Source organism: Pteropus alecto, unplaced genomic scaffold (assembly GCF_000325575.1).
Source record: "Pteropus alecto unplaced genomic scaffold, ASM32557v1 scaffold110, whole genome shotgun sequence".
Lineage (NCBI taxonomy): Eukaryota > Metazoa > Chordata > Mammalia > Chiroptera > Pteropodidae > Pteropus > Pteropus alecto.
This window is the reverse complement of record NW_006431920.1, coordinates 10,011,763-10,035,118: the sequence shown is the minus strand read 5'-3', so window position 1 is coordinate 10,035,118 and position 23,356 is coordinate 10,011,763. Positions and strand designations below refer to the sequence as shown.

The window sequence follows — 23,356 nt, the reverse complement described above, 5'->3', positions numbered from 1 at the left end:
GATCATATCTCTATCTTCATCTTTCTCAGCCTCTCAGCAGTGTTTGACAGAGCTGATCCTTCCTTTCTCCTTGAAACATTTCCTTCTTGGTTTCAATGACACGCCTTTCTCCTGGTTTTTGTCCTGGTCACTCCTTCTTGGTGGTCTTACTTCTAAGGCGGTCTTACCCTAGCTCAGTCCCAGGGTCTCACTTGTCTTTATTTGTTTTTCTCCCCGAAAGAGCAATTGCTGAAGATAGATGATGAGTATATGGGGTTTTATTATATTATCTCCACTTTGAGAACATTTTTAAATGTCCTTAATAAAAAAAATTTTGTAACATTTCTAGGGTTATTAAGAAAGAAACAGAGCTAGATTATATACATTCCCAAACCACAGTGAAAGAAAGAAATAAAGAGAAATATCACCTATATGCTGATTACTCTCAAATTTGCATCTCCAGTTTGGACCTCTCCTCTGAACTTCAGACTCCCATGACTATTTGCCTTCTTGACATCGTCACTTGAAAGCCTGTTAGACATCTTAAACAGAACACATTCAAAGTAGAACTCTCAATATCCTGCCTTAACCCCATTCACTGCCAATCCTGCTTCAGTCCTGGGCTTCTGAGTCTTGAGTAAATAATATCACCTCTCAACCACATGATTAGTTTAAAAACCTAATATCATCCTGCATTTCTCTCTTTCTCCCTTTTTTCCCCCTTTTTTATTAGTTAGAATTTTTTTTTTTCTGCAAATAATGGAAAGCTTAACTAACAGCAACATAAACAATGAGAATGTTTATTATCCCACAAGAAATCTGAGTACAGGGCGGTTCTGGGGTTAATTTACTAATGTCACCAATAACTCCGGTATTTCTAGCTTTCTGCTCTGGCATCTCAATAAGCTGGTGACATCTTCCCTCATGATTACAAAATGGCTGCAGCAGCTCCAAGTAGCATGTCTTCATATGACATTTTCCTAAGGCAAGAGAGGGGGGTTTCCTCCCACATCTTTTTATCAGGGAGAAAAACCTTTCCTTAAAGCACCCTTGCAGACTTCCCGTTATATCTCACTAGCCCGGTGCCTAAACCAGTCACTGAAAGGAGGGAATGGAATTACCATGAATGGTTTAGATTACTCTGTACTCATACTTATCCCTAGGTCTGAAGAAAGGTCATCTTCCTTGAGCAAGTGGAAGGGTGAGTAATTAAACAAAATCAGGACCCTGCTAGCAAAGAGGGGGAGGCAGGGGCAGGTAAGTCTGTTGGACAGGTCTGCCATACCCCACATTAACATGTTCCATTACTTCAAACCCAGCTACTTCCTACCACTCCCATTCTAGTCCAAGCCCTCGTCCCCTCATTTTTGGATGCCTACGGTAGTCTCCTAACTAGCTTCCTGCTTCTACTCTGGAACTTCTATCATGCATTCTCCATAGTGCAGCTGCAATAATCTCTCTAAAACACAAAGTCGGCAGTGATGCTTTCTTAAACCCTCCCATTGCACTTGTACTCAAAGATATTCTCCACCAAGGCCCCCTTACCTCTGTGCTCTCATCTTGTATAATATCTCCCTCCCTCACTCTTGTTTCCTCGAACATATGGGGCTCACTCCTACCTATGAACATTTGCCCTCTCTATTCTCTCTGCCTGGAGCACTCTTATCCAGATCTTGCCGTGGCTGACTCTTTGTCATCCAGTCTCAGTGCAACTATCACTTTCTTAGAGAGCTGCTCCCTCCCCAGAGCAACTCCCCACTTCCCATCTCTTCCTGTGCCATTATCCTGTTTTGTTTTCTTCACATGCTTATTGATATCTGAAGTTGTCCTCTTTATGTATTATACGTCTCCCCATGACAATGTCAGCTCCTTAAGAGCACAGACTCTTTTTGTCCGCCACTGGATCCCTAGCACCTGGAAAAGTGCTTGGTACATAGACATTCAATAACTATTTGAAGGACTTAAGAGGATTGACTGCCTCTTGTTTTATAACTTAGATACGTTAATATGCTTTTAAAAATCTCAACCTCTTGACTCTGTTTTACATAATACCCCTCCTTTAGGATCATTTTCTTTCCAGAGGTGGTGATGTCTAGGTTGCCTATGAAATGCCAAATTTCAAAGACCAGTTAGGAGACACCAAAGTGCTAGACAAGAGAGTTTAGGACCCAGTGAGCCCTCTGGGCCCCAGATCCCTCCATCTGGATAATAATTCCTCAGGATGATAATTCCCGAGGTCTGTGGCTTCAGGGATCAACACAGTGGGAGGCTGGGCGTCCTTACCTTTGGAGTGTCGATCGACCGTGTCTTCTCTCTTGAGATCTTGGCCTCTTAATGCCAGGCAAGTGAGAGAAGACCAGTTTGCAGCCAAAACCAGAGTTAACTGTCTTGATATTCTGGGTCACTTCCTATACACTGTCATAGGAAGGACTCTGAAAAAGCCCCTACCTCAAAATAACCCCTACCATTTGCCACAGTGATTGAAATTTCACATTAGCAACTACTTCCTGGATGGGGTTGCTAGGCTAAATCTGGTATTCCTATTCCAAGTCATAGTTGATATCTGGAAGAGTGACAGGAGAGACATAGTGTAAACCAGGTTAGGGAACATTAAGGTCCATTTGAGGTTACTGGTCATGCATTTGAAGTCAGATCCATCCGCTTGGTTCTAGGTTTTTCCATTGTTAAATTGGGTCAGTACAGGCATGGAGTTGATGAAGAAATGGGTTTGTTTGGTCAAACAAGGCTGCCGAAGCTGGAGGGAGGCAAGGGAGTTGAGAGGTATGCAAAAGAATGATCGCCACTGACTGTGCAATTTAAGATGCAAAAGAAGGAAATAGAGACACGGGAGCGGGGTGAGGGACAGTGACAACTCTGCCATGTGGAAAGAGAAGCTCTGAGCCTGAGTCCCAGATGAATCCTAACTCTACCACTAATTAACCCCATGTGACCTTAGGCAAGACACAAGAGGCTTCAATTTCCTTTCCTTCATTGTGGGAATGGAGGCCCCACCTTGCCTACCTCATAAAGTTGCTGAGGGACTCAAAGGAGATGAGGGTGAAGCTGCTTTAAGAACTACAAAGCAAGGTACAAATGTCAGAGATTAATATGTTTTATTTCATAATTTTGCCTAAGGCCATAGGGTGACTCCTTCTATGGAGAAATCAGGACAAGCTAGACCAGTAGCGACTTGCCCTGAAATAGGGAGAGATGCTGGCAAGTAGTCCCGAGCTCTGCTCATTAGCTTGTTTTCTTCATGGAGGAGAACAACAATTCTGGACTGAGCACTTAAGAGAGTTTGTCTTGTTTAGTCCTCATAATACTACTTCTCCCCATTCTACAGATGAGAAAACTGAGGGCAAAAAGTTAAATGCTAGAGACAGGGCTAAAACCAAGCTCTAGTTCCCTATATTCTATGATAGTCTGAGTTTCTACCCAGAAACCTAGATTGATCTCTTGCCTGAGGACACCTTATTTCTGGTTCACTGCAGACTCTTCATAGCCCCACCCACACTCCGCCTCACTCCCCTATTAGGGCCCAGGCCCAGGACTTGCCTGTTGCCTGGTAACCAAGTCAACAGGCCTGCCCTCCTGGGAATGTTTCTAACAACATTCCCACCCCGAAAGCAGACTAGAGAGTATAAGGAGACTGGCAGCTGTGAGTCTCTCACAGACCAGTCCCTGCTTTCCATCTAGAAGCAGACAGAAAGACAGACGACCCCAGCCAACCCCCAGCCAGGCAGCATGGTGAGCAGTGGTGGGGGATATGCAAGCAAGGGTCCCAGTGGGCCCAGGTGGGTGGTATAAGGGATCTTTGGGAGTCCAGGTATTCATGGGACTATAGTGTATAGATATATAAGGTGGAGAAGAGGGGAAAGAGACTTCCAGATGTGAGTGTGGCACCTGCAAGTGTGCTGGTATGTGGGGCATACACAGGGAGTGGAGAAGGACAGGGTGGTGGTAAGCAGGATATAGGTCTCAGCCTGGGTTCAGGAGCAGGACTGTTAAAAGGCTCTAAATTTGTGGGTAAGGAGTGTGGGGTAAGCAGGACTGCAGCAGAAAGTGTCAGCATTTTCTGACGAACCCTGGGCCCCATGGCATATTCGTTGTGGTCCCCCCTCCCCGCTGTGAGGACACATCCTCACAGCCCAGCCTGTCTGCAGTTATATATCAGTGGGGAGAGAGAGAAGGAGGAAGGAAAGGGAGGGTGCTCCCATTTATCGAGAGTTGGCTGGATGTGGGCTCATTTGATATCTTTAATCCATCTCCCTACCAGGCAGGAGAGAAGAGCAGTTAAGAGATAGTTGCTCAGCCTCTCTGAGAATCAGTTTCGTCATCTGTAAAATGGGTTAATAAAAGCACTTACCTAAGGGGGTTGTTGTGAAGATTGAATTAGATAACATACGTGACGCACTTAGCACAGTGCCTGGCACCTCATTAATGTATGGGAACTAATCGACATAATGATAAAGCCTGCTGGTCTGGGTACCCGATTATACTATTTTTTTACAGTAAAAAAATAAATAAATAAAGCTAGAGCAACTGAGGCAAAGCAACTTGTCTGAATTCATAGAGGGATGGGGCTTTGAGGCAAAGTCTGCATGACTCTAAAGGTTGAGTTCTTTGCCCCAAACCTGCTGCACCACCATAAGGGGCATCATTTCCAGCATCTCAGGCATATCCAAGAGTTCAGAGACACCTTGCATGGACCAGCAATTGTGGGGATTAGGACAGTGTCTGGCTTTTAGATAGAGCCTGGGCAGGCTTGGAGGTGCGGCAGCATTTCCTGGCCTCACCAGGTGGTTGGTGAGCTGAGTCAGCCCTCCCTCCTGGACCTGGGGATTTCAGAACTCCTTGTCCCTCAATCTCTCCCAGCTTAATTCATTATCGTCTATTATTATGACCATAGGAATTGGGGGATGGGGAGTTGGTAGGGGAAGCCAACATGTATGGTGTACCTTAGTATGTGTCACAAAATGAACCAAACAACATGCATGCATTCTTTCATTTTATTCTCCTAGGAATTCTAGGAGGGGCCTCTTATTATTGCTCCCGTGTCACAGGGGAGGACACTAACTCTTGCTCAACACAAGTAGAGAAGTAATGGGTCTGGGATACAAGTGATTTATGGATTAATCCTAGTCTAAAAATCATAAGAAGTCAAGGCTCTTATGTCATACAAAAATGTCAGCGACTTGTTAAATTTGTGGAGGAAGCATCCTCATTAAAGATTTATGAAATATTTCAGACATGCAAAAAGGTGTAAAAAATAATATAATGAACACCTGCTACCCATTTTAAGAGATAAAATCTCCAATTGCACTCACCTCTACCAGAGACAATTATTATGCTAAGTGTTAGAGTTTCCCTTGCTTTCTTTATTTTTGCAACACACACACTTTACAAGGATATATAGTAAATATATAAATTCGTCTGTAAATGATACATGGTAGTGATTTACAAATTAAAGTTTTATATAAATGGTAGTACGTTGTATGATTCTTCTTAATTTACTTTTTTTCCTGGTAAGAATTTTCTGGGTAAAATTCTTCCTTGTAGTTGATTCACTTCTATTTCCAGATCATTCTTTATCCATCTTCTCCCATTGAAGGACATTCAGTTGGCTTCTTTTTTTACAGTGCTGTGACTGTTTTTGCATCCGTTTTCTTATTTACCTAGGTGAGAATCTCTCTAGAGCAAGAGCATCTTCAGCTTTCCTAGATATTGCCAAATTACTCTCCAAAACAGACTTATCACTTTAGGGTTCTTCTAGCAGTGTGAGTTCACATTGCTTTACATCCTCCACATTTTTAAACCTTAAAGTTGTGGGAAATTTGATGAGTGTGCTCACTTTGTTTCTGAGGTCTGTGGTAATTACTTCTCAAGCAGAGCTAGGAGACATTCTCTTATGTTCCACTTACCACACTGTCACACATCTGCTAATGCATGAAACTCTCCCTTCCTTAGCCAGTGAGCTTCTTGAGGGCAGGGACCAAGTATTAGGTGTTATGTGTCTCCAGTGTCAGCACAATGTTTGGCACATAGTAAAGGCTCAATAAATGTGATGAAGCAAGAAGGTTAAGCCTTCTTGATTCTCATGGGGCTTCCCAGGAAGGGCACTGACCTTTCTCTTATCTAGGACCAAGCAGGTTGTCCCAGTTTTGCTTCAGGGGTCAAGGGTTGGTTGACCACCAGCCTTGAATCATGCAGGAAAGACCTTTCTTCCCAGCCCTGCTGCACTCCAGAACCACGCACACCTAGAGAGGAAAGAACAGCATATGTGCCTCCATTTCAGGCCCACTTTTCCCTTCCTCGCTGGCATTTCTACCTATTACATGGATCCAGAATTCTTTTTTGCTTTTCTAAATCTCTTCCTTAACTCTGACCCCTGAAACTTCACTTGCTTTCTTTGCCAGTGGCCCCTAATTTCTTTCTGAACATGAGTAGGTTGACTTTTGTACTCTGTCAGACTTATTTGATTCCCTCAACGTTCCTCAAAATGCTTAGTCACCGAGCAAGACTCTATAATTTTAGAATTGCCCACATCTGCTTTTCCTGAGGGTTTTGGCTCAGCTACCAGAGTCAGTGCCACCAGTAAATGCTTAGACATAAGAGGTAGGGCAAGAAGAGCAAAGTCCAGGAACATTTGCCCTTGGCAATTCAAGGAAAGAAGGCAAAAATCATGTCCAGGCTTGATATGTTTCTCTCTGCTGAGGGTGTTCTCTGCCCTTTGCTCTCTCAGCGTGAATGCATCTCAGTCCACGTGGGGCAGGCCGGTGTGCAGATTGGCAATGCCTGCTGGGAGCTCTACTGCTTGGAACATGGGATCCAACCAGATGGGCAGATGCCCAGCGACAAGACCATCGGAGGAGCGGATGACTCCTTTAACACCTTCTTTAGTGAAACCGGGGCAGGAAAACATGTGCCCCGGGCGGTGTTTGTGGATCTGGAACCCACTGTGATCGGTGAGTGATGATCAGTCTCCAGCATAGCCTTGTCCCAAGTACCACAGCAAGTCTTTATAACTGGAGAGCATGGGAGTTTGTGGCTCCAGGTGCTGCAGCCAATTAGAACTCCAGATCTGCAGAAACACCATCACTCGGCTCCAGAGTCTCAAGGTCACTCCACATCCCTTTCGTTTTCATTGAAGAACACTTAAAGTCAAGGGCAATGGCAATAGCCTGAATGGGGCTCCTCTAGGGTAAAACTTGGGGCCTGGAGACCCCACCCCTTCTGGGTACTCTGGGGCTCTGGGAGCCAGGCTGCAAGAGGAGAGGGGCCTAAAACTCTGTTCGTTACAGATGAAGTTCGGACAGGCACATACCGCCAACTTTTCCATCCAGAGCAGCTCATCACAGGTAAGGAAGATGCTGCCAATAACTATGCCCGAGGCCACTACACCATTGGAAAGGAGCTCATCGACCTGGTGCTGGACCGGATTCGGAAGCTGGTGAGAGAAGGGAGGAGGGCTGGGGAAGGGGGAATCTGGATTCCTGTTATGAAGTGCTCTGGAGACCAGATGGGGCAGCTTCAGCCCTTAGGAGAGCCTCCTGGAGGAGTTTTAAACACACAGGGTCAGAGCCCTGCATTCTGATCATGGGAGGCAGGGTGTAGGCTCCAGCCTGGAGCTGGGTGTCTTATTTATCTCCTATAGCAATGGGTTCCATGCTGAGCAGAGTGACCACCAGGGCAAACCTGTCCACGGGCTGCCTGGCCAAGTTACGGAGTCCATAAGCATTCCCAGAATATCACCTTGTGCTGTAGGGGTGTGGGCAGAAGGCCCTGTGAAAAACAGGGATCTAAATAATGCCAGCCCAAGGCTCTGCGATGGACTTCGGCCTCCACCAAAGATGAGGATCGAGTTCCTGGATTGCTGATCGCGGTAGAGAAGCCCTCCAGAAACATCTGAAGTTAAATCAGAGGGACACAGTATGAAGCTTGGTGGAGCTGGCAGGTTATGATGATAAAAAGATCATGTCACAAGATTCAAGAGAGCGGTCTATTAGAGACCTCAGGGGGTTTTAGAGAGAAAGAGGAACAAAGAGGAGAGAGCGTAGGCCTACCCTGTGAGGATCCGTTTTGTGTTCTTGGAAAAGTCTTCGAAGGATTTTATGAAACTTTTGGGAAGTTTGACACAGCACAAGTGGGTTCTTTCTTACTTGTCAGCTGTGCTTCACACCCCACATTTCTCTGCACATTCACTTTCTAGGCTGACCAGTGCACAGGACTCCAAGGGTTCCTCATCTTCCACAGCTTTGGCGGGGGCACCGGCTCCGGCTTCACCTCGCTCCTGATGGAGCGGCTCTCTGTTGACTATGGCAAGAAATCCAAGCTGGAGTTCTCCATCTACCCAGCACCGCAGGTGTCCACAGCCGTGGTCGAGCCCTACAACTCCATCCTGACCACCCACACCACCCTGGAGCACTCGGACTGTGCCTTCATGGTGGACAACGAAGCCATCTACGACATCTGCCGCCGCAACCTGGACATCGAGCGCCCGACCTACACCAACCTCAACCGCCTCATCAGCCAGATCGTCTCCTCCATCACAGCCTCCCTGCGCTTCGACGGGGCCCTCAACGTGGACCTGACAGAGTTCCAGACCAACCTGGTGCCCTACCCTCGCATCCACTTCCCCCTGGCCACCTATGCACCGGTCATCTCTGCAGAGAAGGCCTACCACGAGCAGCTGTCGGTGGCAGAGATCACCAATGCCTGCTTCGAGCCTGCCAACCAGATGGTGAAGTGTGATCCGCGTCACGGCAAGTACATGGCCTGCTGCCTGCTGTACCGTGGAGACGTGGTGCCCAAGGATGTCAACACCGCCATTGCTTCCATTAAGACCAAGCGTAGCATTCAGTTCGTGGACTGGTGCCCCACGGGCTTCAAGGTTGGTATCAACTATCAACCACCCACTGTGGTGCCCGGGGGCGACCTGGCCAAGGTGCAGCGTGCCGTGTGCATGCTGAGCAACACGACCGCCATCGCCGAGGCCTGGGCCCGCCTGGACCACAAGTTCGACCTGATGTATGCCAAGAGGGCATTTGTGCACTGGTATGTGGGTGAGGGCATGGAGGAGGGTGAGTTCTCTGAGGCCCGGGAGGATATGGCTGCCCTGGAGAAGGATTACGAGGAGGTGGGCATAGATAGTATGGAGGGAGAGGAAGATGAGGAGGGGGATGAATACTAGGGAAATCCTTCGTGTCTGTCCTAAATAAAGTGCTGTGGCCTTCTTGTTTCATGAATGCCTTTTTCTTTTGGGAATAACCATGAGCGGAGGACTTCTCCTTCATGAGAATTAGGAAAGCTGGTATCTTAATCTGGACTCCAGAAAAAGCAGATCTGATTTTGGATTTCAATAACGAGTGCAATTCCAGAAAGTAGAATGGGGGCCAAAGGGGGTAAAACTGGGAATGAAGAGCCTAATCCCGTCTGATCTTGGAAGCTAAGCAGGGTCGGGCCTGGTTAGTACTTGGATGGGAGACCACCTAGGAAGACCAGGTGCTGTAGGCATAAGAAATAAAAAAAAATGAGGGATTATAAGCTAACAAGGTCCTTACAGTCTGTGAGGTCAACCAAGGGTTGCCTCGCTTAATAAACAAACAAACAAACAAACAAACAAACAAATAAATAAAATAAAAACAGGGAATGAGGGAGAATTTATTCTAGAGAAGATGCAGGCAAGTGAGGGGCATCTTGGAACCATTCTTTGGGTGAGGGGGTAGGAGAGGCGATAAGGGTGGGAAAATTTATGCACTTGCTCCATTCGGCAATGGGTTAAATCTTTCTCCGTTAGCATGAACTCTCCCTGCACTTCCATGTTGCACACACTTGGGCTGCAGGGTCAACAGAGGAATCCTGGGGCAGGAGGCGAGGTGCTTTAAGTCGCGTGTGTGTGAAGTTGGTCTGAGCCCCACGGAGCTGCAATAAGAGCTTGGTGAGGCCAGGAAGGTCTGAAGTGGTACCTTAGAGCAGTCTGATATAGATGATGTAGCTGGTGTTCACCTTTTAGATGGTGGTTTTGTCTTCTTCAGGTAAGAAGTTTGGGTTTAGAGAGTCCAGAAGCTTGCATGAAGGCAGAACAGTGGCACAGTGGCAGGAGCAATGGAAAAATGGCTGGGGTGGGGGTGGGGGCTTACCTTCCAGTAAGCTCCATCAACACTCGCCACTTTTTGATAAAAGACAATTGACACATTTTTCAATCCTATGCCCGTGTTATTCAAGCACAGCTTCAACCTCCTACTTCCAACTAGATGGCTGCCCTTAAAATCTTTGTATATGGACTTTCTGTAGCCCCTGTTTGGTTGGAAGAATGATTTAACCATTGGAGGCGTTGAAATTTGGGCAGCCCAACCCCACCTCCAACACTGGAGAGATCCAGTGCTCAGCGTTGCCCTCCACTCTGCTGACCGTTCCTACAGTCTCCCTTTCCCAGGATTGATGCTGGGAAGGTAGTCAGCAACACCAAGAAGCTGCTATACCCCTGGGGCTGGAGGTCAAGGGGTGAGATGTGATGGCAGAGCCTTGGAGCTGGGATACCAGGTTGGAGCTGGAGCTGCAGCAGAACTTTCCAGAGGGAGCAGGAGAGACCAAGGTGGGAGGGACATTTGGCGGGATTCAGAGCCATGGAATAGATACAACCACTGTCTGAGATGCCCCTGATTTTGAGAGAGGGAGAGAAATATCCTGGCTTCTTCCTTCTTCCCACTTTCAATCTTTAGCCAGCAACTCCCATTGGCTGAACCTAGATGGAAACTAATTGGCAAAGGAGCCTAGGAAAAAGGGGATGCACCCTGTGAGATACCGAGCAGGACAGGAAAGGTGGGGGGATGGATCTCACAGAAAACAGGCAAATATAACACATACCAGCACTGGAAATGGAGTGACTCCTGCCCTTCCTTATCTGGAACTCATCACCTGTCCCTGTCACTTTTGTCCCAATAATTACTTTGTAATAAGTGGAGGGTGGAGTGGAAGAAACTGGGTGGTGCGAAGTTTATAGGAAAAAATGGGCATGCCCAGCGTAGCAGTCTCCTTCTACTGTTTTGGAAGCATTTGCCCAGAGAGAGCAAGTGTTCTCAACTCCAATTTGAGGATTTAAGCTCACAGGGTAAGCTCTGTCCTACGAAGAGAGGGCCTGCATATGTTTGCGTGGTAGGGGGAGGGGTGCATAATTTAATTCAGAGGGAGTATTTGAGGATATAGCTGAGCTATATCCTCAAATCCATTTATTCTTCCACTAAAAGGACTGAATTCCAAATCTCTATTTGACTCCTGTGTCTTTTTCTCTCTCAACTGGTTTCAAACTTGGGAAGGGAAGAGGGGTTACTTTGGGAGCCCTTCAAACCCCAAGAAACGGCTGTCATTTATTGAGCACCTACTATGTTCTAGCCCCTCTATCCATATCATCTTGTTTAATCTTGAGGTAAAAAAAGTTATATGCACTGGAATAGAAGATTCATGAGAACAATGCCCATTCTCCTCTCAGCTCCAGAATGTTGCCCAGTATATGTTAGATACTCAATATTTGTTGAATAGACTTGTAAAATGAATGCCTATCTTACAGATGTAGAGACTGAAGCTCAGAGAAGTTATTGACGTGCCCAAAGTTACTCAGCTAGTAAAGGGAGGCGTGAGGATTCAAACCCAGGTCAGCCTGAGACTGAGCTTATGCTGCTGCCCTCCCCTTCCTCAGATGACCTCTCCTCCTGCCTACAGCAATTCCAGGCACCCCTCCAGACACCCCCTCTTCTGGGTCTGCCAGGTCCCCAATGCTCAGACAGTGACTCAGGTGCCTCGAAGGCAGGGAGGAGAGTGACATTCCCCTAGACACAGCCCTGCCCAGGCACTCTGGTGGAGGGCATGTGTTTGGGGGGTGGGTGGTGCAGGGACTCAGCTTCTAGGCTGAACTAGGGCAGAGGCGTGTTTGGGGCCAGGTTTCGGGGTCATCAGTGCCCTCTAGAAAACCCTTCCCCCTAGGTGAGGACTTTCGAGAGGGCAGAAAGGAGGCCAAAAGGGAGGTGAGTCTTCTATGGCTGGGCATCCAGAGAAGCAGCCAGGCTCCCTTCCTGTCTGCTGTACGAGCCAGCCCACCCTGGGCATCTGTAAGGCCATCTCCTCTCAGACCCCGAGAGGCTGCCCAGCTGAAAACTCTGGTGGCAGGCACTGGCAAGCCTAGGTTGGCCTGTGTATGGGTGTGGAGAGGTGAATATCCAGACCCCCATGGGGCAGCTGGAGCACCACCCAGCCTGGCTCCTGGGTACTTCCTCAGTGCAGGGGAATGCTTTCATCCCTGCTGCTTCTAAAGCTAGACTACAATTACCTTCTGCAGACTGGCACAAGAGACAGATTCTCAGCCTCAGAATCTGCCCGACGTATTTATTCCCTCGTCCCTGATGTGTCAGGAACGTGCCTGCCTCCAAAGCTTTGTTCTCACCATTCCCCCTTCTTTTCTCAATGTTTCCATTCCTTCCAGCTTAGGTCATGGTCACCCAGAACCCATCCAAATCTGGGGAGCTCTCCCTCCTCTAGATTCTCCTGGCACCTACTGCATCTCTATCACTGATTTGGTACTTGGCATTGACTGCTTTGTATGGTCACACTTAGCTTCTTGCTATATTTGGGAAATATCCTATTTCCCAAAATAGATTTTTAAAAATTTCTGTATGTATTCATGCAGTTATTTTGTGCACACGCATCAGGATTCAAAAAATATCGGAGAGATTTACAAACAGCAAAAATAAGTCTACACAGTGAAAATGTCTCCTTTACTGGTTGCCCTCCTGGCAGCCACCGCTGTCAACTTTTCGGTTAGTGCTTCCTTCCAGACACATCTACGTTTTTACTAATGTGCGTGTACATGTATAGATACACTTTGTTCTATACTTGTTTGTTCACATAACAATAAATCTAGAAGATGGTCCATATCAGTACCTATAAAGATACCTCATTCTTCCTGGTGACAAAATAGTATTTTACTATATTCTGTTTTATTCCATCACTTAACCAGTCTGCTATTAATGAGTATTTAGGTTGTTTTCAATTCTTTGCTATTGAAAAGAATGCTGCAACCCTGTACATACTTCTCTGCACACATGTTCAACTATAAAGTATTAGAATTGAAATTGCTGGTCAAAGGCTACACACTTCACTTCAATATACCCCCTATTGCTCTCTTTAGAAGTTATACCAAACCACCCTCTCCCTACCAGCATATGAGAATGCCTGTGCCCACAGCCTTGCCCATTGGATATATTAAACTTTCTGATCTTTGTCAATTACCTGATAAGTAAAACAGTATTTTGTCACAGCTTTCTTTTATAATTTTCATTATGAATGAGATTGAGCATCTTTTAATGTTTAAAAGCTAGTAGTTTTTATTCTGTGAACTGTGTTGTCCGTGTCCTTTGCTCATTTAAAAAATGACATTGTTTGTCCTTTATTAATTTGTTGGAAATAACCCTGTTTGCTAGATGCATTTCATAAAATTTTCCCGAGCTGTCGATGTCCCAACTAGATTTTTATCTCCTAGAGTACGGGGACCGAAACTTAAACCTCTTTGTATTCCTATTCTTAACATAATATTACATACAGGTAGATGCTAGACAAATGTCTGTGAAGAGAAATAAGGAGAAAAAGATTTGGAAGATTTTGGAGTGACCTAACGTAACTTATTCCTTCCTCTTATACCAAGATCAGTCAGGACTCTTGTAAAAAGCAGAAACTCACTCAGGCAAATTAAAAAAAGAAAACACACACACACAGAGATTGGACAGCCCACGGACTCAATAAGAGGGCTGCCAAACAAAGCTCTGCAAACAGGTAGGCACCAAGGAAGGCTGGGTAGCAAGCACTGTAGTCAAGGTCAGGGCACTGGACAGCCTGGCTAAAAGGCTGTCCCACTCCCATGCAGCCACAGAGGATGACATTTCCTCCTCCAGACACTAGAGGCCGTGGCTGGTTCTGCTGTCGCCACCACCCCTGCAGAAACGAATTCTCAACTGCCCTAGCTTCTCTGTGACTTGCTCCAGATTCAAAGTCCCAGTGGGAGCTTCTGACTGGCAGAGCTTATGTCTTTTGCCTACACCCTTGGAGCCGAGAAGTCTGGAAGAGCAAGCGTACGGGCTTTGTGGCAGGTGGTGGCTTGCCACCCATCAAGGCCTACGGAATGGGAACTCCCCAGATGTAGGCAGGAGACTCCAACTGTGGACAGCCAGGGAAACGGACAAATGCACACAACTCTCTTTTCTCATGTCTGCTCAAGCCCTTCTCTTTGGTGAAGCATTTCTAGGTCACCCAGTCTAAAAACACTCTTCTGGACTCACAAAACCATTACTGCTTGGGCCAATCATAATGCCAGGGAGAATCTGTACTGAGATCTACTGTGTACCACGCCTCATCTGACTTTCAAACAGCCCTAGGCGTTACTTGTAGGGAGGAAAAACTGAGTCGTCCAAAGTTTCCCCAAGTCATACAGGAGTGCCAGTTTACAAAGACAGGTCTGTTTCCAAAGCCTGGAGTTTCCCAGTGGGCTAGATTGAAGGGCTGGTATCTTATCAAGTTAGAGCTCTGGGAATGCAGGGATTGGGCTACATTCTTCTTTTTACGTCCTGGTAGTATCTACTATGTAGAAGATGCTCAATTAATGCTTGGTGGATCAGCCCAGATGACATCAAACAGGAGCCAGTTCTGGAAGGTTCTCTGACTTTCTTATGAGGTCTGAGCCCAGGAATCATTTCAAGGTGAAAGAAGTCTATTCAGAATCATTTTGTGAAGAAAAATCTCGAATCCAGGGAATTTTACTTTTTTATTTTCCTTTTACCTTTCAGCCCCACCTCCCCAAATGTGTCAAAACTGTCAGTAAGAAGTTTGCTGTCTGTTCATCCAATGGTTATTTCTGAATTCCACCACTGCCCTAATACGCTAGTGAGAAAAACGACACAACTTCTGCCCTGTGGAATTTACATTCTAGTGGGAGAGGTGAAAGTGAATAATCAAACAAATAAATGCTAATTTGTAGCTCTGATAAGTGTGGTAAAGGATGATGCCATGAAATGCTCTAAGATGCAGATCTGACCTATTATGTTAGGTAAGTCGGGGCAGCCTCTTTTGAGGACGGGCTAGAGCTGGGATCTGAAGAAGGGGGAGAAAGACTCAGAGGGGAATCTGAGTCTTTGAGGTGGTGACTTCCTCCGGGGTGAGAAATCATCGATCATCGAGCCTGTTTACGGAAAAGCGACAGAAGGACCAGGGCCCGGGTGGCTCGTTTGTGGGTGAGTGCGTCATGCCTGGATGGAGCCTGCCGCTTTCTCCCAAGTCCCAGCTGGGGATGACGTCGCCCTGGTGCCAGCCTAAAATAGCTGGCTCCGCCCCCATCTCCCGGCATCCCCTGCAGCAGCATCACCTCCACCCCTCCCACCCCACCCCCGTGTGACTGGCCCAGCCGGCCTCCTCTGGGTCTCTAGTAGTTTCCGTGCAGCTGACGCATGCTTGCGCGCACAGCTGGGCCGGGCGCGTCCTACGCAGCAGCCGCGAGCCGGGCAGCGGGTGCCAGACGGTTCCCGGCGGGGGGCAGGGGCGGGGCGCCGCAGGAGCTCAGGGACTCCAGGCGGAGGAGGTGCGGTTCAGGGTGCCCCGTCAGGCTGGGGGCTCTGATCCGGGCTGCAGAGTTATGGGTCTGCGATAGGACTCCCCGGGCCTGGGCACCGAGATAGCCCGTGGCACCGGCCTGCGGGGGCCGATAAGGCTGCTCGAGCGAGCCTAGTCATCCGCCCCAAGTAGAGTCCAGTGGGCTCTGCTTCCCCCTGGAAGCGCCTCCCGCCACCCGGGGGGCTCCAGCCCCAGGAAAGGGCCCTTAGGACTTTCTGTCTGACTCGTCCTTCTCTCCTGCAGCCCCAAGGAGGCCCGCCTGACTACTGACGAGTTGCCATGGCATCCTACTACGAGATCCTAGACGTGCCGCGAAGTGCGTCCGCTGATGACATCAAGAAGGCGTAAGTGCCTCCGCTACGCATCACAGAGCCTCTCAAAGCCCCCACCTTCCGCCATTATGGGGCCCTTCAGAGGCAGTGCAGAGGGAACCAGGTCTTTGACACTTGTAGGGAGGAAGGAGACCTCTGGATGAGTAGGAGAAAGTCCATAGCGTGGAGTCCAGCTGAGAGCCGCATTGTGAGTTTTTTTTCCCAGTAAACGCCCCCTTCCTCTCCCCTCCTCTCCTATCCCAACCCCCAGCCCCTAGGAGTGGGCTTTCTCAGGATGTAGTGCAAAGATGCCCAGGCAAGTGTGACCAGGAGGAACCAGCGCCCCTGTACTCTCCATGGCCAAAAGTAGCTCCTGACCTTTGCAAGCCCCAGAGAAGGGCTGGGGCTTTCTCTCCCTCACGTTGTCATCTGCCAATACAAGTAGTCCTACCACTGGCTGCAGAGGGCAGACAAGGGCTCCATTAAAACATGGCAGCAGAGGCAGCCCCAGTAGCTGCGTGGACTGGGCTGAGCGGTGAAAGGACAAAGGTTGGCTAATGGGAAAATGGGTCATTCTGCTCCCTGGTGGGACGTGCCAACACTTGACCCCTTCCTGCAGGTATCGTCGGAAGGCTCTACAGTGGCACCCAGACAAGAATCCAGAGAATAAAGAGTTTGCCGAGAGGAAGTTCAAGGAGGTGGCCGAGGCATATGAAGTGCTGTCGGACAGTAAGGGCCGGGGTCAGGGCAGGCAGCACCTATCACTCCCACTTCATGCCCCGTTACATTCCTTCCCAAAGCCATGTTACCACCACCCTAGTCTTTTTCCAAAATGCCTTTTGGAACCTGGCATTTAAGTGTCCCCCCTTCCACAGGGACTTTTGGAACTTTTCCCCTTTTTTGCTTCCAATGAGTACCTACTATGTGCATAGCACCTTTTTATTCTTCCCCTAATCTCCGGTGCTCAGTATCTGCTTCCCGGGATCTGGTAGTTGCAGCATGGATCCTGACGAAGGGAAGGATGCAGGGCGGGAAACCAATGTATGCTGAGCCTCCTCTGTGCCAGGCAGTGGTAGGTGTAATCACCATGAGTCTTCACAGCCATCCTGCGAGGCAGGATTTATCACCCCCATGTTACAGGCAAGGAAACCGAGGCTGAGGGAGGTGACGTAACTTGCTCAAGGTCACAGAGCTGGAATACAAATCTAGGTCTTTTATTTATTCATTCGAAAACGATTCGTTGAACGCTTATGGTGCTGGGCCCCTGTTTGGTACTGGGGACCAAGGGAAGACAAACAGGCACTGTCCTTGTCCTGAAGGGTTTATCACATCTGGTCAAGGAAGATGGACATTAACCGATTAAATGCATAGACAAGAGTATTCCAAAGGTGGGTAGCAGGAGGATGTGATAGGGAATAATGGGCACTGATTTTGTTATGATGGTCCCAGAAAGAGTTGTCATTTAGGCTAAGCCCTGATCAATAATAACTCAGTAATAACTGGCTAACATTTGTGGAACACTTACTCTATATCAGTCACTGTGCTAAGCCATTTTGTGGGTTATCCTATTTAATTTGTGCACAGCCCTGTGAGATAGGTGCTATTATTGAATCCATTTTACAGATGAGAAGCAGCCACTATGTAAAGGGCTGTGCTGCTGCTGAAACCTATAGCCAATGTCCCCTTGTGCACCTTGCTGTCCCCCAAGTGTCAGTCTCTGGGCAGTCCTCTGAGAGTCTTAGCCCAAAGGGGAGGCCAGCATCCCAGAGGGAGGGAGAAATGATCTAGTCTCTCTTTCCAGAGCATAAGCGAGAGGTCTATGACCGCTATGGCCGGGAAGGGCTGACTGGAGCAGGTAAGTGGAGCAGTGGGTCAGGGAGGAGCAGGGGAGGGAAGATTCTTGCAATGGATATTCTCCTGGGGTTCCTAGCCATGCTTGAGGTGGGGTCCTTTGGTTCAGGCATGATGCATGCCCTAAGTCTCCTCATCCTGCCTCTCCAGGAACTGGCCCATCTCGGGCGGAAGCTGGCAGTGGTGGGCCTGGCTTCACCTTTACCTTTCGCAGCCCTGAGGAGGTCTTCCGGGAATTCTTCGGGAGTGGAGACCCTTTTTCAGAGCTCTTTGGTGAGTGAACTCAGGAGAACCTCTGACTAGCTCGACCTCCCCCTCCAGGCCCACCCTCCGTCAGCTGGGAGACTGAGAGGGAAGCCACATTCCACAAACTGAAGATTTTGTGGGGGTGGATCCAGTGAAAGCTGGACAGAACCTTACACAGGCCTGAACTCACATGACTCTGTAATGACACTTCAGAGACTCGCCTTATTAAATGACAGCAACAATACTACATTGTTAGACCTTCACAATGACAGTCATGAAAACAAGACTCAGAGCATCATGTGACAATAGTAATGCTATTACAAACAACAACAGATATCGCTTTTTGGAGTGATTAATATGAACCCTGTGAGGCAGATAATTTTATACCCATTTGCAGATGAGAAAGCTGAGGCACATTCAAATAACTTACTTAGAGTCACACAGCAGATGGCAGAGCCAGACTTAGAGCTGTGTCTGCCTGACATTACACCATACTGATCATCTTATACAGAAGAAGCTATCTGTCTCCGCTTCCTCTCTCCCTCCCCCATTGGACAGAATTTACTAGTAAACTTTTTCATACTAAATATTAAATATTAAAAAGGAATTTAATTCATAAATAAGTCCAAGCAGGAGAAGAAATTAGAAATGTACCCAGTTGCTTAGCAGCTTGTATTTTTAAACTTAAAAGCAGGATTCACACATTTTTTGGGGGAAATCTCTTCACCACATGATGGTTAATCTGATTACTTGTTGCAGACGACCTGGGTCCTTTCTCAGAGCTCCAGAACCGGGGTTCCCGACACTCGGGCCCCTTCTTCACCTTCTCTTCCTCCTTCCCTGGACACTCTGGTAAGTGCTGTCCATTCCCATTTTCACGAGCTCTGAGTCCTGGAACCCCTCACTTCAGCTTGTGGCTTTTTCAAGCCTCCTTCCTGGTGCATCTGGAGCCCTGCCTCTGGGCAGCTCTGTGGGGAGAACCCACAGGTTCCTGGCCCATTGTGACTGCAGCGTGCTGCACGCAGCCCCTGTCTCACCTGACCTCTCCTCCTTCTCCTCTGTCCCAATGCCAGATTTCTCTTCCTCATCTTTCTCCTTCAGTCCTGGGGCTGGTGCTTTTCGCTCTGTTTCTACGTCCACCACCTTTGTCCAAGGACGCCAAATCACGACGCGCAGGTGAGGGCCCCTCGTGGGACCATACCGGGTGGGTGGGGAGCTGCATACAACTAGAAAGTCAGCCCCTTGAGGTTAGAGCCCCGTCTGTCCTGCTCACTGTGGCATTCTAGAGCCTGGACAAGCACCTGCAAGGCTCTGGCATGCCCTCTGAATGACCTGTGCTGTCTCCCACAGAATCATGGAGAACGGGCAGGAACGGGTGGAAGTGGAGGAGGACGGGCAGCTGAAGTCAGTCACAATCAATGGTGAGGAGTGGCTCTGCCACCCAGTCCCTGGCAGGAAGCTCTAGCCTCAGGCTCCAAACTGCTCCGCAAACCGCTCCTGCCTGAATTCCCTTGGGGCAGGGAGAGCATGGCAGCCGCAGGTCAGACTGGTAGGATCAGAGATGGTGATCACGGGGACAGGGGCCAGGACAGGGAATTGAGGAGTCTCAGAGGGCCGGCTAGTCACCATCATCATTAGTGGGGTGCCTGGCATTTGCAGAGCACTTTACTGTTTTTAGAGTCCTTGCACACGTACCATAACCCCTGCATTCTTCAACCAGCCGGGAGGAAAGCAGGGCAGTTGGTGTTCACCCTGTTTTTCATTTGCAGAGGCTGTGCCTCAGCACAGCTAAATGGCCTGTATCCCAGGTACCCCCAGGCCCAGGGCTCTGTCCTACTTAGTAAGGGGAAAAGCCAGGAATGAAACTCAGGACGCAGGATTCCTGGAGCTGGACTCTTCCCACAACACCTGGCTGTACATGGTGGTTACCATGGCTACCCTTTCATGCCTGCTGACCCTGCGAACATGGTGCCGTCTTTTTTAATTATTGGAGTAATTTGACGATGTAAGCAGTCTCATCATTCCTAGTTTATAGATCAGGAAAGGGAGGCTCAGGGAGGTTGAATAACTTGCCTAAGGACATAGCTCATACCTGCTGGAGCTGAGTACCTGCCTGTGCTCATAACCGCTATGGTAGGTGTCAAAATGCATGTGTTCCAGTTCCAAAGGAGGGGCTGGAAGTGGTCAGAGATGTCGGGATTTCCCTAGCCTGGGCCAGAGGGCCTCATGGTGGGCATGACTCCTGCAGGTGTTCCAGATGACCTGGCGCTGGGCTTGGAGCTGAGCCGTCGTGAGCAGCAACAGTCCGTCACCCCTAGATCCAGGGGCATGCAGGTGCGGCAGACTCCTGCCTCACGCCCCTCCGACAGCGACCTCTCTGAGGATGATGAGGACCTGCAGCTTGCCATGGCTTACAGCCTGTCAGAGATGGAGGCAGCTGGGAAGAATCCGGCAGGTGGGCGGGAGGTGCAGCGTCGATGGCTGGGGCTGCTCAAGGCCCAGTACCACGATCCGGGCATGGGGGGTACCCATGAGGGCGCAAGGGGTGAGGCAGCCAAACCCAGCTCAGCCCCGGAGGAGAAGGCCTCTCGCTGCCTCATCCTCTGATCGCCAGGCCCAACCCACCCCGATTCAGGCTGACCTGGGGTCCTGCTTGCTGTTGGGAGAGCAGAGAGGGGTTTATTAGATGGGGGGTTTCTAAGGGGCATCAGTGGTTTGAGGCGGGCCTTTTGTGCCCAGGTCTTCTGCCACCTGTGTTGCTGATGATGTCAAGGAAGGAGGACTTGGCCTGGGGTTCTCTGAGCCTGAATTAGCAGCTACAGTGGGGAGTCTCAGCTCTCCTGGTCCAGCTGCAGACACCCCACCCTGGTTTCTGTGCAGTGTTGAGCTCTGACCGTCTCTGTTGCTTCCCTTCTGGTGCTGCTTCTCCTTCCTCACACTCTCCTCTCTGCAAGTCCCCGTGGGCCGCACCGCTTGCTTTCACTGCCGTCTGGCTAGGACTCCCTTCTTCCTTCTCTGAGAAGGCCTCAGTGTGGCGAGGAAGATACTGTGGCCGATAGGGCCATAAGGTCTTCCGGGGAGGCTAGCTGGGTGGGGCGGGAGCCTCTCTGCCGTCCAGATTCGGAACCGGAGCCCACTCCTCCTCCCTTCCTCTCGCTGCCTCAGCCTCAGGACTAGGCAGAGGTGAGGCTTGCTAACCCTGAAGAGGTGGGATAGGGCCGGGGTGCCCCAGGAGGGAGGCCTAGGAGGGGACTGTGCCCCATCCTACTTCACCATGCATCAGGGCTCAGGGAGAGGCCACAGGGCTAGCCCAGGTCTGCATGCTCGGCGCCATCCTCCATGGCTTGCTGCTGACCCTCTCTCCTGTCACCCACCCCCACTCTCTCCCCAGATGTGTTCTGAGCTGGATGTCCGGGATCCAGAGTTGCTGCACAGTTCCAACAGGACAGCGCCCACCTCTGTGCGCTGGGAAGGGGACCCTCCATTCCTCACCCTCACCCGTGCAGAGCATAGAGCTGGGCCTGGGTGGTGGGTGGGGACTAGGCGGGAAGTGTCAGTAGTCTTAGCTTGTAAACTCTTACCTGGGTGTTTGATATTGTCTCTTGGGGACTACAAGTCCCAGAATGCAATGTACTATGCCTCATTTCTGATTGATCATGCTTGGAGGAAGTGGTTCTTGGTTGTGGAGCTGTGCATCTTGGGACATGTAGTTCTAGCCCAGGTTGGCCTGTTACTCGCTGTGAGATGTGGAGATCTTACCATCTGATTTGTCCCTGGCAGGGGTGGTGAGAATGTGGATGAAGGGGTAATGGCCCGAGCTTCCATTCCCTTGACGTCTCTTGCTAGCGCTGGGGTTAGAGTGTGCAAAACAAACCCTTGTGGTATCCGGGTGAAGCTCTTTTCCTGTGGGCAGTACTAGGGTCTGGGGAACAAATTTGGGCAAGATGCTAAGCAGGGTGTAGACCCAGAAAGCTGATGGGGTTGGCCGGCAGAGAGCTTGAAAGAAAGGACCTGTGTGTGTGTGTGTGGCTGGGATTGGCATGTGACACGTCCTCTGGGCATGTTGCTGCTTATATGGCTTTTTTGGCCTCTGACCCTGATACCCATTCTCTCTCCAACACCACAGCTGAGCTGCCTCTCCTCCTCCCTGCCTGGGGAGCCCAGTAGCCAGGGAGGGGAGTGGTGGAGCCAGGATGTTGGCAGATCCTATGACACTATCTCAGACCTATCAAAGCCAGCTGGGCTGAGCTCAGATCAGAGGGAAACACTGGAAGTCAATAAAGCTGAGTTTTGAGAGCTCGGTGGTGTGCTGTATTCCTATGTTCTTCCTTTCCAGGGAGGCCCAGGGGACCTATGGGACTAGTAGGTGACATGCCTTCTCATAATTGCCAAAACATCTAGAGGTTGCCAGCCTTCCCAAACAACAGCAGATGCCTCCTCCCTAAGTATGCTGTGGAATCCCAAGAAATGCTCACATTCTTCTGCCCTCATCTCCTGGGGCTCATGAATGGCTTGCCCTGGGCAGCTGTGTTCACTGACAGAGGGACCCACCACCCAACACTCTGCAGCACAAGTAGGACCAGACTAAGGTGTAACTTGACTGAAGGCGTGGGGAGAGCAGAAAGTAGGGAACATGTGAAAACCTGTAAAAAACGTACTCCTGAGGTCTGCACACTGAGCCCCTGCACAGGGTTCCTTAGCCCAGAGCCAGGGGCCAGTCTCAGAGGACTGCCTCCCTGTGAGAGGAGTAGCATGGGTCTGCCCCACCCAGGAGTTCAGGTCCACAACTCCTCAGGCTCCAGGGAGGAGAAAGCCAGGTACCTCTCCCCATCTCCAGACACCTATAGAGCTTCCCTTCAAGCCACGAGCATCTCTGCATTGCCAAGCAGTGCAGCGTGGCTTCCCACCATCTTTCTCATTCCAGGATAAGTGATTGACTTCATCTTCAATAGCCAAAGGGCCTATAGTGTATTTTCCTCAAAACGAGGAAGCAGCCTTCCCTGAAAAAATTTCAAGCCTCTATGTTGAGAGAGAGAATCTGCTGGAAGTTTTTAAATGGTTATTTTGCCAACTGCCAGCCTTTGAGATGTCAAACGTACGGGAGTCGTGTGCACCTGGGCCGAGCCCAGGTGAAGCATGGGGGCACTAGCGGCGGGCTCCCCGGTTCCTTCTCTCCCTGTGCTGGACAGATGGTACTCGCTCTGTTTTTCATGTGAGGAGACTGGGCCTTGGCAAGGTTAAATGGCCCTAACTCCCAGTAGCCCCAGGCCCAAGGCTCTTTCTGCCTCATTTCTATGTCCACTACCTTTGTCCAAGGACGC

General features: G+C 49.3%; 2 protein-coding genes across 3 annotated transcripts; both read left to right on the top strand.

Moving 5' to 3' along the window:
• The first annotated feature begins 6,808 nt into the window (after nt 1-6,808).
• On the top strand, nt 6,809-9,169 carry LOC102878377 (tubulin alpha-1B chain). Its single transcript, XM_006906693.2, has 3 exons — nt 6,809-6,944; nt 7,281-7,429; nt 8,189-9,169. The coding sequence occupies exons 1-3, from the start codon at nt 6,824-6,826 to the stop codon at nt 9,167-9,169; spliced, it is 1,251 nt and encodes a 416-aa protein (XP_006906755.1). The 5' UTR covers nt 6,809-6,823.
• A 6,223-nt stretch (nt 9,170-15,392) lies between these two features.
• On the top strand, nt 15,393-22,331 carry DNAJB2 (DnaJ heat shock protein family (Hsp40) member B2). Of its 2 annotated transcripts, none has more exons than XR_001516418.1 (10): nt 15,393-15,595; nt 15,871-15,971; nt 16,558-16,667; nt 17,740-17,793; nt 17,940-18,062; nt 18,795-18,887; nt 19,109-19,211; nt 19,386-19,456; nt 20,284-21,218; nt 21,427-22,331. XR_001516418.1 is itself a non-coding variant. In XM_006906692.2 (10 exons), the coding sequence occupies exons 2-10, from the start codon at nt 15,907-15,909 to the stop codon at nt 21,435-21,437; spliced, it is 837 nt and encodes a 278-aa protein (XP_006906754.1). In that variant the 5' UTR covers nt 15,393-15,595; nt 15,871-15,906; the 3' UTR covers nt 21,438-22,331. The 2 variants fall into 2 exon arrangements, 1 of the variants encoding a protein (XP_006906754.1); XM_006906692.2 differs by having other exon boundaries at nt 20,284-20,490.
• The last annotated feature ends 1,025 nt before the right edge of the window (nt 22,332-23,356 follow it).